General features: G+C 42.5%; 2 protein-coding genes across 5 annotated transcripts; one reads left to right on the top strand and one right to left on the bottom strand.

Moving 5' to 3' along the window:
- Positions 1 to 3,155: 3,155 nt before the first annotated feature.
- On the bottom strand, positions 3,156 to 12,918 carry LOC135490040 (mushroom body large-type Kenyon cell-specific protein 1-like). 3 transcript variants are annotated; one of them, XM_064775703.1, is made up of 6 exons: positions 12,825 to 12,918; positions 10,773 to 10,841; positions 9,675 to 9,748; positions 8,030 to 8,060; positions 7,137 to 7,281; positions 3,156 to 6,717 (listed from the first exon to the last, which is right to left on the bottom strand). In XM_064775703.1, exons 1-6 carry the CDS (start codon positions 12,916 to 12,918, stop codon positions 5,226 to 5,228), a joined length of 1,905 nt encoding a protein of 634 aa, XP_064631773.1. In that variant the 3' UTR covers positions 3,156 to 5,225. The 3 variants fall into 3 exon arrangements, with proteins under 3 accessions (XP_064631773.1, XP_064631775.1, XP_064631774.1); XM_064775705.1 differs by lacking the exons at positions 9,675 to 9,748; positions 10,773 to 10,841; positions 12,825 to 12,918 and adding an exon at positions 9,236 to 9,281; XM_064775704.1 differs by lacking the exons at positions 9,675 to 9,748; positions 10,773 to 10,841; positions 12,825 to 12,918 and adding an exon at positions 8,402 to 8,478.
- A 46-nt stretch (positions 12,919 to 12,964) lies between these two features.
- Positions 12,965 to 15,714, top strand: LOC135489129 (MORN repeat-containing protein 4-like). 2 transcript variants are annotated; one of them, XM_064774322.1, is made up of 4 exons: positions 12,965 to 13,059; positions 13,511 to 13,694; positions 13,981 to 14,090; positions 14,591 to 15,714. In XM_064774322.1, exons 2-4 carry the CDS (start codon positions 13,513 to 13,515, stop codon positions 14,737 to 14,739), a joined length of 441 nt encoding a protein of 146 aa, XP_064630392.1. In that variant the 5' UTR covers positions 12,965 to 13,059; positions 13,511 to 13,512; the 3' UTR covers positions 14,740 to 15,714. The 2 variants fall into 2 exon arrangements, with proteins under 2 accessions (XP_064630392.1, XP_064630393.1); XM_064774323.1 differs by having other exon boundaries at positions 13,001 to 13,132.
- Positions 15,715 to 15,746: the final 32 nt, after the last annotated feature.

The following is a 15,746-nucleotide window of genomic DNA, read 5'->3' as shown; positions in this document are numbered from 1 at the left end:
AAAAGGAAAATTCAAAAATAAACCTGGCAAAAGCGAACTTAATCCTACAATGGACAGTCATGATCAATGCTGGAGATTGCACAAAACCATTTAACGATCAGATTCGAATAGTTTGTCATAAAATTGCTGGCAGTGAAATAAAGATAAAACTATTTAAACTTGTCTGTGAGATGAGTTAGGATTTGAGCACACATGCATGGCCATCACACATTGCCATCACGCATGCGAGTGCCTGGTCACATTAAAAATAAATGGGAATTCTTTTTGGGGAAATCTTCTCTTAAATGTCTGAGATGGCAAGTCATGGTACTAACCCCATGTGAGAATGTCACATCCAAAAAGACCTGGCCGGCACCTCGAGATTCCAATGATCGCATACCGAGGCTAAAAACAGATGTTTAGCACTGGTACGAGCAACAAGAGGCCCAAGGGCCTGGCGCTCAGCTGAAATGGATAGGTGAAGGCAAGGGCCAAGTGTGTGTCGGTACCGTTATTATGAGGCAACGTGAAGCTATAACGTCTAGCACGCAGAAGTGCTGATGCGAAAGACCTTCTTGCTATATCAGTGCATGCTGAAGTACTGAGTTGACGTCACCCTGGTATTATGACGTAAAGTCATTTCTATTGCCGTTGCAGTAGTGGGGTGTGTGATGACGTCAAGGAGTTGTGTGGTGACGTCAAAGAGTGGAGTCCTTGTCTTCATGCAGCGTAGGTGGAACTAATAACATGCACATGGACACAAGGTACATAATTATTACAGTGTATTTTGTGAGGTGGGGCCTGGTGCTTTACAATGGTCAAATGAACCGACTGTTGTCTGGACATTTATGAAGTGGATGCAGCCAAATGTTTGGGACGGTCTTTTTTGTATGTGAAGAAAAGAAGATAAAGAGTTGGTTAACAAAATGAACTTTATTGGTGCGGCAGATATTTGATGCCTTTCGGCAGATATTTGAAGCGCCTTGCGGCAGATATTTGATAACGCTCTCCGGGAATGGAAAGCAGTAAAACGAGTAAGCACACCTTACTCTGAATGTGGGAACAGCAAGTGCTTTCCTGGACTTGAAATGTGCCAACGACTCCTCTTGCAATAACCAACAACAGTTGATCTGTAAAAAAAGAGAAGAGAAATTAACACTGACTGAATAAAAAAGGGTGACATAGACGGGGAAATGTACACCACCGGATACAGTCTGTGCTTGATCAGGCATCGGTCAGATGATATCCTGAACAAGGCATCTATGGAAGCAAATCCAGAAAGAGACTTAACCTTCGAAGGGCACACTTATTACTCAGTGAAAAGTCAGTCCTGTGGGCTGTTTTCCAATTCAAAATAAAAGTGTAACCTCTTTAAATTAGTCTCACAGACTGAACCATAACACTCAACAGCCAACCGTGCCCATATGATGTGAGCCGAGAGCTGGGCTTAAAGATGAGCGAGTGGTGTACTACATTTTGAAAATTGTCTATCGTCTACGACATGTGACAGAACAGGATCTAGTGGACTTAATGATGAGGTACTATCAAATAAGGTGTCCATCAAATGAATCATGAGGGCCTGTTGAGTTATACTCTAAGCCTGTCCTATAGGGCTTGGCTATGGTTTTTGTCTTTTTTACAGCTACAGTACAGCCATGCACAGCGCAGTGTACAGACAGTACAGGATTGCAAACCAAAAACATGAGCATTGCTGCGTAACGAAACTGCAGTGGGATTCATACTACGATGTCATAATGTGACTTTCAAAATAATTGTAAACAAACGTAAATGGCGAAATTTGTTGCAAAATTGCCATCCATAACAACTCAGGGACCGTAGCCAAAATGGCCGACGGCGAATTCTCCGGTCGCTAGCGCAGTCCATAAACAAGCATCAATTTTACCAACTTTGGGCGCAAGCTTGGTCATCAAAGTTACAGAACTGTTAGAAATACATCCAAACAACATATATATATACAGTTAAAAGTGCATAAAAATCCCGTTTCAACCTCCGGGCGCTACCTTTTTTTCTCCGCCAGACGCCGGGCCCTACCGGTCGTTATTTAGTGCGACCGCCACCAGAGTGTTTATCACGATCTTTCGCCGTTTTAATTGCGCGTTTTAGGCAGATTAATCAATTATTACATGCATGCATTATATATCACCGAAATGATAATTGCGTAGGCTATTTGAAACTAAGTTCAGATATTATTTTTGATCTTTGAATTGAATTTAGGCGAGTGATTTTTGACACCCGGTCGACATATCAGGACTTGCAAAATTCACGCGAGATCGCTTGCTTCATCGGCACGTTTGAAAACCGAATTTTACAAATTCTACAAATATTTATCACATACCATATGTATCACCACAAAGGTAACTCTCTAGACTATTTGAAACCAAGTTCAGATACTTATTTTCACAAAAATTCGAAGCTATGCAAGCGATTTTTCAGTGGTAGAGATCGACGGAAACAAATTTCTCGCTCTAAAATGACATGAGACGAGCACCAACTTTCGCTAATTTGTGCACAAAATTTCCGCAATATTATAAAAAACTATCGATAAATCTGAATTATATAGACTCTTTTCAGTACCTAAACAAATTTCAGGTACATGGTCATGTTGATTAAAAGAGTATCAACTGATTGAACATGAGAAAGTTCACTCATCTTCATTGAAGCAGCGACTACCGCCATTTTTAAATGATGGCATCTCTTCTATCGATCGGCCAATCAGCGGCACTGCTTGCAAAAAGTTGAGCCACCGCCAAATTTGAAATCGCCAAAATTCAGTCAATGTGCCTGCAGCGCCAACTGGCGGTGAAAACTATATTAATTCCATTAAAAGTAAAAAAATTAAAAATATTAAAAAATATTCAGCCACATTTGAAAACAATATTTGCTCTGTGGACCGAGGTAAAAAGGGAAAGAAATCTAAACGCGAAATGACCTCATTCTCTTAATACAGGTCGGATCGCGCTGATTTTTCGTGTTTTGAGTTCACCTTGGGCAACTCCTAATTTAGCACCGTCAACGAAGTGGCTAGGCCTTCCCAATCAGAAATGTCCAATTTTGTCCACAGATGGGTCCCTAGATGGATGGATGGATTGCAGGACGGACACCATTTGAACAGCTATTCTACTAGCTCCGCTGACTTTGTCAGCTGAGCTAAAAAGCATGAAGTAGTTGGGGCTAGAGATAGAAAACATAATTAGAGATCCGAGAAAAAGAGATCGAGAGTGTCCAGTTGGCAGTTAGTTATGTAATTCATATCACGGGAACGACACTGTCGCAACATTTCACATTATATATTATATGATTCTTTAATTGTGATGCGATATCTCGTTTTCCAAAGTGTGCCATATCTTGAGAAAGAATTTAGGCTTATACTCGCAATGGTTTCTTGAACAATTTGTGAAGCCATTGTTCGCCGGCAAGTTCAAATACCATACAGCGCCCAGCGACAAATGCCTCAGGGCAACTAAAAAACATCACACAATGTGAGAAAACATCAAAATATCTTGCTAAATCCATCCCACATGAGTCATTATAAGACCATAAATGATGACATGTTGTTAAATACAAATCTCTGACCTTTTATAGATACACCTCCCATTGACTTGAGTCATCCAGATTTAAACCGAAACATCTATTTTTATCTCCTTCCCCACAGATGCAAGAAAAAAATGGAAACATGAAGAATATGAAAATAATAAATAGCAGCATGAGTAATGATGGTCAATGGACATTTAGCCTTTTGAATTCTAATCAAATTTCTAAAACCTCCATTCCAATTATCTCTAAAAATAGTCCACTAATTAGCGCGTTAGGGATACTTATAGATAAATTACCATTGCTAGCATTGATCATTATGGACTGAAAACTGGGTAAGAGTACTTCACGGCTTGGCAAACTTAAAGGGAGACTAAAAGCAGGAGCCCGCCCGGCCATATTACGTTACATGACGTCGCCCCAACACAGAAAGTGCCTGTACAATCTAACGGTCCTATAATGACAATATCACCAAGTCAAACCACACCTGGTGTCCTAACGAGGCACACATAGCTACCTTAAGAGGACCGAATGGTCCCGCTGGTTCCTGCCTATAGTACCCCTTTAAAGACATTCATCAATCATAGAGGGTACACCATGTACTATCAAAACTTTGTATACGTAAAATGTATGCAGAGCAAATATCTCATTAACATATTATACGGGTTATTCTCAATTTCATGCATTTTGCCAGCCAATCAGTCTCTGAGTCTACATGTCGTGAATTTTCAAAATGGCAATAATAGACTAGGTTACAGCACGGATGGGGACGAGGATAGAAATGGAACCACGTTTCCACCAATATTCTTGTCCTGTATTGCACATAGAAATGCACATTTCGACAGCACAGCATTTTAAAAATATGAACCATATAAATCGCTTATCAAATCAAAATCATATCATCTTCATCATATTCATCCACAAATATTACAAATATTACAATTGGTACGAATTTTCATATAAATACGACGCAATATCAGTCATGCTTTTTTAGGAATTTTCCACAAATTATGGAAAATGTGTATATTTTAGAAAATAGCTTGTCTCTTCCATGTTTTGCATACATTTGATGCATAAATGACTAGAAAACGAAAGGTCATCCAATATCTTTTCAAAACAAAACGTTTGATTAAACCCCTCAAAAGTAGAATTTCCAATTTCAGATGGAAAAACACACACTTGTCATTGTTCAGCCCCACAAGATTTCAACAAGCATTCTTTTCTAGTAAAAAATTACAACTTTCCTCCGAAGCTTAGAACGCCACGTTACATCAAGGGCCAAGTTAAAGGATCAACTAAATTGCTTCATGAGCCACATACAGAGGGAGCCACTCTTGATTATTTGCAATGAACACTGATTAGATATGAGCCTTTATCACGAAGAGCAATGACGTTAGTGAAAATGCAACCAGCGACAAGTTATTTACCAAACCTGACCTCGGCCCTCGCACGTACAATCCACAGGGACCAGAATATTAGCGACGTCTTGTGAAAATACTTGTAAATCTCCAGGGTAAATGTGACGATGTCGAGAAGGCATGGAAGGGTTTGTTTACAAAATGTGAAGGCACCTACAAGTGTTCGACCACAAAAACGGGTGATAGAAAAGTGTCGACCAAACCACACGCTACGACTACAGATAAAAGCATGCATTCTTACGATACATCTCAACCAGACACAATGCCATCGAGCGTTCACTCATCTTTCGTGCCGCTCTCAGTTTCGTTGTACGTTTCACCATTTTCTGTTTGCCCGGGGAACACGACACCAGCCTGGACCTTCTGTTGCAACTTCTTGAGTAACTCCGACGCTGGGGTACTGAGGGCGAAACCTGATTGCTGAATCATGTCTGACTGGTCGGCTAAGGTCAGACCGTTCTGAATGACTAGACTAGGAGTTGGTAAGAACGTGGTGGCCTCCATCGGCCACGCGAGAAACGGCAGTGGACTTGGAAACACCGCCTGACTAGATGCGTGATATTGCACTTGATGTGGAGTAGCTACGGCTGTAGGCGGTGTGCTGGCTTGCGGCTTGGGTGACTGACTAGAAGGTGCATCGCTACCTGTCCCCATCTGCGCTAGTTTCTCCTGTTCCTTTTTCTTCTTTCTTAAAAGGTGGCGCTCCTTCACCTTGTACTCCAGTGTGGAATGTGGGACACCGAAATAGCTCCCCGCGCGATGAACACTCATTTCACCGCGCTGAACAGCGCGCACCGCTTCCATCAACAACTGATTGTTGTATTTTCGATATTGTCCACGTTTTGGACGGGTTTTCTTTTCCGGTTTTTCCGGCGATCCAGAGTTGGATGAGGAACTCGATGATTTATGGGCCGACATCGGCTTTGGCCTGATACGTTTGGCAGGGGATGGCGTAGCTTGAGGCTGCAATTTCTGAACTGGTGCCTCCTCGTGGCCGTTCATGTAACCAGCCAATGGGCTGTAAGAACCCATTGTGAAACGCGAGCGAATCTTTTCAGTAATAGTCTTAGTGATTATTTCCTTGAGTGTTTCACCGATACGATTCGATGAAGCCACATCCTGTGCGAGACTACTGTCCAACACATCATTGTAACCCATCGCTGGTATTGCCTCCGAACCATCGTCACCTCGAGACGGTTTATAGGACGGAATCTTCAGACTAACGTGCTGCGTGTTACCAGATGCACCCTGGGATAAATCGGCCAAATGGTCGTCGTCATCAACGTTGTCATCATTAGTGACTTTCTCTCTCTCCATCTGCATACGTTGTTCAGCCATTTTACGCACTAACTCCGGCAAAAACGGCAATTTCAATTCGTTGGCAAATGGCAGTTTACTGAAATCCATTTCCTCGGGTAATAATCCATATTCTGCCAAGTCTATACCACCAAAGGATTGCAAGTTGTGTTTGCGGCGAATCATTTCAAGTTTTTGCTCCCACGAATCAAATTCCATAAAGTTTCCATTAGTAAGGCCAAAGGCTAGTGCGGTGTGTCCGTTCTGTAGTAAGTCACCCATCGTTAGGGCCTTGTTAGGATTGGCGTCTTCGACGTCCATTTTATAGATCTTGTTCCTGAGTGTCGATCGTGGAATCCCGTAGAGCACGGCCGCACGCCGCGTGCCGATCTTGCCGTCGCGGATCTCCTGCACTGCTGAGTAGAGTTCGTCTTCTGTGTAATGTCTCTTGCCACCATCACGCTTGATCTTCCTGGAAACAAGACGGAAAAACACTTTAACTTTTTTTTTTTTTTTTTTTTTTTTTTTGTAGATGTCTTTTCACACACTTTCACTTTCCCGGAGATTTATTGCCATTTGCTCTATCATAATCTTTTCATTAACCCTTTCTCTTCCTGTGTACGGAAGTAAGTAATGCCACGATTTGTAAATTTCTTTGATCAGTAACTACAATGAGTGATATCTGTCGCTGTGGTGACCTGCGATGATTATCGCTGTGAGAAAAAGATATCCTGTCTGCAGATTCTTGTTGCAGGCACCGAACATGACCACTGAAACAGGGATTTATGTCGCATGCAACTGTAATTGCAGGTCACAAAAATGGCTGGTCTGAGGCAAGCTTAAGCTTGTCTGTCGAGAGAAGTATTGAGCATGGTTATCGCGACGACCTACTCTGTTTTCTTGATCTGCGGAACCTTCAGTTCAATGTGAACCTTTGGCTGTGGGATGTTGACATCATCGACCAATGGGGATCCAGTAGCACTCAGATCTAATGGGCCATCGCCATTCTCGAGGAAGAATATTGGTGGGACGCTCCCTGCAACAGAGCCAAAAAAAAAATTTTTTAAATTTTTATTCAACCCTCCTCAGCTTGTCCTTGGATGAAAAAGCATGCTAACCAAGGAATAAAAAAATCTCACCTTTGCAAATAAATCTGTAAAAAAAGTCACCAAAGAATTTGGTGGTTTAGCCAATAAAGCCCAGTATTTAAAACATCATGATTATTATTTTCCTTGCTAACCCTCCAGAACCAAACTTTCCCTAGTAATATACAACCAAATCTACACAATGCCCCAAGGCATCGATTATTTAACTAAATGAAAATTATAAATACACACAGACAAATTTATTGATTTCCTATACAAGAAAAATGGGCAGGATTCATAAGGACACCTCTATAAAGATTGAAATGAAATATTGTGTATCCTGTGTTTGGACAAGCACAGCTGATGTGAAACATTACACCTTTCACTTTCACAAATCACGATTTTGTTGCAATATTGGAATAAAAGCTGGGCGAGGAAATTTGTGTTGCATTGACCTGCAACACGGCGGCCATGACAACATGACGATTGCTTCGATTTTGATTTAACCAATAGGGGGCGATTTTCAAGCACAATGCCCGATATCATGGGTTCTCTCGGGTGCTGTGGTCGCAGCAGCAGAAGTCACTGTTTGCCGATTACCGAACAAGTTGGCTGTGAAAGACAACATTGTTTTGAACAGATCAACAGCTATCAGGGGCGTGTTATGATTTTGAGGAGAAGGCGGTCAATAACGCTTACCGTGATCATGTGTATCTGTGGAAGAGCCATCCTGGAGAAGAGAGAAAACAGTGGTAAGGTTCAAGGTCAATAAGGGTCAAGGTCAAATTATCTCCCTGTGAAACAGAAATAAGGGAGAAATGAAACACTTGGAATGATGATCATTCAAAACCACTCAGCTGGACCTCAAATTACGACCAAAAAGCCTTTTTGGCTTGTGCCTCAGATTTTTGTCTGTATTATAGCTACACCCTTGCGATAGTCAGATTTAGGCATTTCTAAAACCACGCACCAGCTGGTATATTGGCGGCAATGCCGATGAAATCTGTAATCTAAACTAAAATTCACAACGTAAGACAGAATATTTGGCGATATGATGAAAATGATGCACACCATGTGATTCAGCTCAGCTCCCAGGCCGGTGAAGAAACGATACAAATAGGGATTCCACTGATTGGTGACTTCCATGGACATTGATGACAGGCACCTGACACTGTGCACAGTGGCCGTAGACTTCACTATGATATGAACGAGATAGAATCTTGCCATTGGTCCAGCTGGACCACAGCCCATTGAGCATCTACGGGGACACAGCAGCCCCGATTAAGCATGGCTATTGTTATTGTTAAAATCAATCATCAAATTGACAGGTTTTTATGTATTTAGACGTAACATAATGCTCAAAATGTCATCTTGTTCTCACGGCTTCATTGCAGGTCGCATGTACACAGAGTGCTTACAGAAGTCACGTGATATCATCAATAGAAACCACTCACTTCTACAACAAGTTGCTTGCAGCGTGATTCATTTTGAACAAGGATTATGAATCATCAAGACATAATCCACATTTTACGGCATTCTTTATCTAATTTGCATACACAAATCCAGCAGCTTGGGGTCCATTTCATAAAACTTGTTCCCTAGCAACTGAATGATCTTCCTGATGCCAGCAGGGATGAGAGTACGGCTGTATGAGTATTTGCACCAAAAATCTCCAAGTCTCGGTTGGAATAGTCTCGAATCTTGAGAAAGAAAAGTGTAGACTAATTGTCCATTGGCGAAGTCGGGGTGTCGCTGAGAATGACACACATAGTGACTGAACATCACCACATATTGAGGGTATCCTCGGACCTCAACAAATCTAAGGTCACTTCCAAACTGCTGTTTTGAAATAAACCAAGGAGAAAATACAATCGAAAATGGCCACATTTTCAAATGAACACTTACCCAATTTGTAAATAATTTGATGCACACACGTTCAACTTCATGCATACTACAGACATCAAATCTCTCACAAGCAGCACGGCAACTTTATGAATGTCACTTCCGCAATAAAATCAATAACGTACCACAAACACGCTGGCGATCAACCTCCGCCCCGCGATATCAACCAGTCGTTTTGTTCTTCGTCTCATTACATTTTTATCATACGGACAAAAGTATGCTTAAGAATAGTGGTTGCCGTGGCAACAGAAGATACTTGAGGTCGAGATGATGAAATTTTCAGCTGTTAAAATGAACACAGTGATCGCATTTACATTATAGTCCATATGAATATGACGCAGTCATCTCGATATGAATCACGATGGCGCCCAATCAGTACTGGTGAAGTACTTTGATGAGGAATTACTGACAATTCATGTAAAAGACCTTTTTATGAACTTACCAGTTTGTTTTGGCAGTAAAAGCACTCATTTGCTGGTGTCCAATCGCTGACCTCCTCATCTTCGGGTTCAAGATCTAAAAACACGAGAGAAAAAATCCACCACTGAAACGCCCGAGGACAATGACATACAATGGCTCAATGCAAGGTGAAAGAGTTTACGAAAACATCTCTGACATCACAAACTGTGAATCCTGAATTCCCTTGGCATGCTAACGACTCAATGGGAGTCACAATCAATCGTCTTTAAAAGTGCCAATATTTTGGCTGAAATGATTACAGGGCCAGTCACTCTATAATTGTGACAATGAGCGCTATGTTCATGCCAGATGGAAGAATACTGAGCAAAATAATAATAATAAACACCATCAACAAAGGAGGTACAACATCTAACGACGGGGAACAATCCCATCATTTTGCCCCTTATTTTGCAATCCAATTAGCTTTATGATTGATTCTTGACTCTGCATAGTCCTGTTCCCATGGCAACGGGTGGTATGTGCTTCAGAACAGAATGCTTCACATCTGACAGTCAGTGCTTGATGCAAAATTTGGAAAGATGTTTAATTTAACCCTTTAAACATGAACCAAGTGCAAGGAAACCAGAAAGGGAACAATTCAGAGATGTACTGTATATGATACATTTTGTAAGACGCAATGTAAGAACAGTTTGATGTTGCACAATCCTTATTGAATGCTGCACAAGCAATTTAAGTTGCCGCGACATGACAATAGTTGATGAAATGCACCTCATCAAGTTGTCATTCTTTGGTCCCAGCAACTAAACTTGCTGATGTGCTCGGTGCTCAAAAAGCACCGGGTAGTCTGGGCTCTTCAGCCGGGTTATGGCAACCAGACTAGGAGACGGAAACTCTGATATAAAACCTGACCGAAGACGGAGCGCACCGGCCATACTGGCGTCTAACCGGGTATGCACGCATTCACAACCTAAAATGCCTATACAATTGTTGATGAAATGCGCCTCATTAAGTTGTCATTTTTTGGTCCCAGCAACTAAACTTGCTGATGTGCTCGGTGCTCAAAAAGCTCTCCACGTCACCTGACACCTGACATGGCATCATTGTTACGTCGTATACTTACTATTGTACGGTTCCAGTAAATGTCCCATGAGGCGTTTCCCAAACAACTGCTCTGCAATGAGTTCCAGCCCTGAAAAGAGAAATCAGATAATCGCTTGTCACAATCACCCCTCAGACATGAAGACAAGATGGGTTTGTGAGGAGACGGTGGTCGTGTCACAATCACCCCTCAGACATGAAGACAAGATGGGTTTAGGAGGAGATGGTGGTCGAGTCACAATCCCCCCTCAGACATGAAGACAAGATGGGTATGGGAGGAGACGGTGGTCATGTCACAATCCCCCTCACACATGAAGACAAGATGGGTTCAGGAGGAGACGGTGGTCATGTCACAATCCCCCCTCAGACATGAAGACAAGATGGGTTCAGGAGGAGACGGTGGTCATGTCACAATCCCCCCTCAGACATGAAGACAAGATGGGTTCAGGAGGAGACGGTGGTCATGTCACAATCCCCCCTCAGACATGAAGACAAGATGGGTTCAGGAGGAGACGGTGGTCGTGTCACAATCCCCCCTCAGACATGAAGACAAGATGGGTTCAGGAGGAGACGGTGGTCATGTCACAATCCCCCCTCAGACATGAAGATAAGATGGGTTTGGGAGGAGACGGTGGTCGTGTCACAATCCCCCCTCAGACATGAAGATAAGATGGGTTCGGGAGGAGACGGTGGTCGTGTCACAATCCCCCCTCAGACATGAAGACAAGATGGGTTCAGGAGGAGACGGTGGTCGTGTCACAATCCCCCCTCAGACATGAAGACAAGATGGGTTTGGGAGGAGACGGTGGTCGTGTCACAATCCCCCCTCAGACATGAAGACAAGATGGGTTCAGGAGGAGACGGTGGTCATGTCACAATCCCCCCTCAGACATGAAGATAAGATGGGTTTGGGAGGAGATGGTGGTCGTGTCACAATCCCCCCTCAGACATGAAGACAAGATGGGTTTGGGAGGAGACGGTGGTCATGTCACAATCCCCCCTCAGACATGAAGACAAGATGGGTTTGGGAGGAGACGGTGGTCATGTCACAATCCCCCCTCAGACATGAAGATAAGATGGGTTGGGAGGAGACGGTGGTCGTGTCACAATCCCCCCTCAGACATGAAGATAAGATGGGTATGGGAGGAGACGGTGGTCATGTCACAACCCCCCCCCCCCCCGACATGAAGACAAATATTTAGAGAGGTCAAATTCACATGAATTAAAACAATAAGTCAATATCACTGGGAGCCTAAATTAATCAAAGGTTAACAAAAATAAAGAATCCCCCCCCCACCAGCTGAAAATGAAAGTACACAAACTTATTACACTATTGAATGAAAACATATCATCTATTCAAGCGAATGGAACTTTCATTCATTCCCATCATCAAAAATAACATCCTTAACAGCATCAAATAACAGTGATTACTAATGCTCAAAATGCTAATGAGGGTGCATCTTTTTGTGGAGAGAGGGTCATGTGACCTTTGGCCCAGCTGAAAATTTAAAGAGCCAAGCTGGCCCACAAAACTCGCCCACCAGGTGAAATCAACAAGCCATGTACATTTCTTAAGACATGAAACCAAAGACACTATCTAAGACATCATTTTGTTGAGAGAAACAAAGCCTATATCAGCACCATAATTTCAACCATCGAAAAATATGGCGATGTGGATGCAGTGAAAATTTTCTATGCTCAACACAATATGGTTTGGGCTCTTCCATTTACTTTTCGTGTTGTCACTTGTTTACAAATCGACGATCTTAAAAAATCGATAATTTTAACTTGGTTATTACCCAGTGACAAACAGTGACAGGTAAAACAAGTAGGTTCATTATCTAATAAACCAGGGAAAAGTGCAGAATGACATTTCTAGGACAGTGAAAAAATGAAATTTTCAAAATTTAATTTTGTAAAATGATACATCGCGGAGGGGGTACGTCACTGGGTTGAAAAGCCGAAAATGGGGCAAATTTTGACAATAATAATTCTTGAATTTTGGTGAAACGGGAGCACCGATTCCGTCCAAACTCGGGCAGATTGCTCAGAATGATAATGTGCAGCTACTCACCGACGGTGTAAGGTACTTTTTTGCTCCATGACAGTAATTCTTTCTTAAATGTTCGTCTTTCTTGCACACATCGGGCACTGCCACAATCCACCATGATGCCCACTCAGAAAATGAAACGTCACCCAGGTCAACACACAAACTGATGACGTAGTTCGCACCAGGAAGTAAAGAAGCCCAATTTTGGGGTGGAGTAGCAAAATACATTGCAGCAGTTTATCATCGCATAGCATAGCAGGTAAGCAGCTAGCTTGAAATATAAGAAGAGGTTGCAGTTCATACAAGCCGTACCGGTACACTGGCAGGAAGAGGTAGGCCTCATCCTGATCCTGTCTCTCATCATCATCATCATGTATTCATGAGATGATTGATGATGTTCATTAGTTCAAGTTGATCAACATCTGTCACTGACTCGAGTCAGGCGTTCCACCAACTTGTCCGTTACCCATCATTTTCCTGCCTAACTGGCGAGTAGCTCCTGTCAGGTTCTCGTCACCAAGTTCCCATCATGTTCCCGTCATCCCAAGACTGTCATGTTCCCGATAACCGCCCGTCATGTTCGCACAAGAACCCGTTATTGACAGTGCCACCTCACTCTATTTCACTTAGTCATCTTGAAATGTCACAACAAACTCTTATTGAAATTGAACCGTTTAAAAACTTTAAAACTTGTCTGTTGTCTTTTTCAGTCATGACAACAACCGGGACGTACAAGTACCCTGATGGTAGTGAATACGCTGGAGAGTGGAGCGAGGTCGGCATGCGACATGGTCTCGGTCACATGACATTCCTCGATGGGTCGATGTACACAGGACGATTTGATGCTGGCTTATGTTCTGGGCTTGGTGTCATGGTGTTTGCGGATGGTTCACGGTAAGAACCCCACAGCATGCCCCGAGAACAGACAAACGTCTTGTTTTTGGGGGGGATACTGATGCCAAAGATCGATTGACACTCCCTCTCTTAACGTCAGTGACAGTGACATAGTGGTTTGATTGGGAGCCAAGCTTGCAGAGATAAGGGAGTTGAGCTCAAATCTGGAATGTACAGGCTATCAGCTGGGGTAATGATGTGAAGCACTTTGAGCGATGGAACCGCATTCGATATAGCGCTATAGAACTAGGAGTCTCTTTGTCTTATGATTGACTCTCTTTTTCAGATATGAAGGTGAATTCATGATGGGAAAGTACAATGGTGTGGGTGTGTTCACAAGGTGTGACGGCATGAAGTTCGAAGGAGAATTTAAGAATGGGAAGATCTTTGGATCTGGTGAGTGGTGTTCTCCATGATAACGATGGGCCAGGCAGATTGGACAACAACTTGAAAAGCTAGGTTCCTCCGTGGGTCATTGTTTCCACAATGAATGGGTGTTCGGAGATGCTGATTTGGCAGGGCATTTAAGAATATTTGTCCTCGTGTCTCCATTTGGAGCCAGAGGCCTTCTAAGGTGGCATTTTTGGTTGCCTTTGGCTAATGCATTTCTTGCAAATGACATAGTAATTCAAGTACAAAAATTACCCCTCCAAAATACATCTGGCACCGACGTGGTTGAAGAGTTCCTATCTAAAGACCTTCCCCTGGTTGTGACTTTGTCCTCATAAAAGACCACGATGGGGTTGATGGAAAAATTAGTCAAATACCAAGGAATCTCTCTTCATGCTGCACAGCGATTGTAAGGATGACTTCTCAGATGATACAGTCTCAAGAGAGGTTATCGGGAAAGTGTCAGGTACATTTTAAAAGTACTCGTGCATTTTGTTTTGTTTCAGGACTTCTAACATTTGCTGATGGAACAAACGGTTTGCCGAGGAACGAGGGGACATTCGATGGAAACAAACTTACAAAGAGAGAAAAGTGCCAGCCAATAATACAGAAAGCGTTATTGACAGCTGAACGGGCCAGATCGCAGCATTTATGATCATTGTGACGTTTGTTCCTGGACTTTATGGAGTCTATTCATTTACAACTGCCTCGTACACTCACAGCTGTTCTATATACCGTACTCCGTCGCACAGGATTTTGTAGAAAACAAAAACTTTTATTCATGTTATGTCAATATGATTGGGTTGTTGATGATCTGACAGTGATGTTATTCTGGCAAAGCAAGCTCGAAGTGTATTTTTACGGCATTGTTTTAAAACCTTTGTTACACATGAGGCTTTGTTTACATCGAGTTGACGTTGTTAATGCGACAGATTTCAAATGTCGTTTGTAACATGAATAACGAATCAGATATTTTCAAAGAGAGGGATGATCGTACACCTTGTCACTTTTCACCCTTGTTATTTTTTCAAGCAGATGGATAAACATGCTTGTGACAAGTGACATGCGGCAGCTCGACGACATCCTGGCCTCATACAGTCTTTATCACTCGTATCGACACATTCCGATGCTTCGCTAACATTCCATTTTGACGAGACACGCAGCTTTTCTCAGACAGTCGGCATGGAACTTTATGGGACTAGCCTCAGCCACAGCTGATGAATTGTGTTGACCTGTAAAGTTGAAGTAATCAGTGAGTGATCAGGAGGAGAAAGATCTGACGAATCTGTTGAATTCACCGTCCACAAGTTGATTGTTTATTGTTGCAAACCTACTATCGCAGTGTTTACATCTGTGGAACTCGCTCACACAAGTATCTGTGAGACGACATCACCATTGAATAGTCATGTGGTAAGAGGGAACCAGCTATCAACTGGGGAGCATCTTTTTGAGCTGTGGGTAGTATAATGTGTATAGTTTGAGAGTGTGACTTGCATCTAGCAGAAAACATATTCAATAGGTGATGTGTCCTCCTGGACATCCACAAGCACAGCCAGTGATCAGAGGAATGTGTATTGTGGTTAGAAGACACTATTTGCAATGTATAGAGATTTAGAAATATAACTATTTATGTCTGTAATATGCCGAGTTCATTCATTTTGT

Source organism: Lineus longissimus, chromosome 6 (assembly GCF_910592395.1).
Source record: "Lineus longissimus chromosome 6, tnLinLong1.2, whole genome shotgun sequence".
In the NCBI taxonomy this organism is placed as follows: domain Eukaryota; kingdom Metazoa; phylum Nemertea; class Pilidiophora; order Heteronemertea; family Lineidae; genus Lineus; species Lineus longissimus.
The sequence above is the reverse complement of the archived record's forward strand: the minus strand, read 5'-3'. Positions and strand labels throughout refer to the sequence as shown.

Coding starts and splice junctions, on each gene's coding strand:
- LOC135489129 (XM_064774322.1), top strand. CDS start 13,513: ATGACAACAACCGGGACGTACAAGTACCCTGATGGTAGTGAATACGCT. Junction 13,695..13,980: donor GTGTTTGCGGATGGTTCACG/GTAAGAACCCCA, acceptor TCTCTTTTTCAG/ATATGAAGGTGAATTCATGA. Junction 14,091..14,590: donor TGGGAAGATCTTTGGATCTG/GTGAGTGGTGTT, acceptor GTTTTGTTTCAG/GACTTCTAACATTTGCTGAT.
- LOC135490040 (XM_064775703.1), bottom strand. CDS start 12,918: ATGGTGGATTGTGGCAGTGCCCGATGTGTGCAAGAAAGACGAACATTT. Junction 10,842..12,824: donor AAAAGTACCTTACACCGTCG/GTGAGTAGCTGC, acceptor TTCTCTTTTCAG/GGCTGGAACTCATTGCAGAG. Junction 9,749..10,772: donor TTTACTGGAACCGTACAATA/GTAAGTATACGA, acceptor TCGTGTTTTTAG/ATCTTGAACCCGAAGATGAG.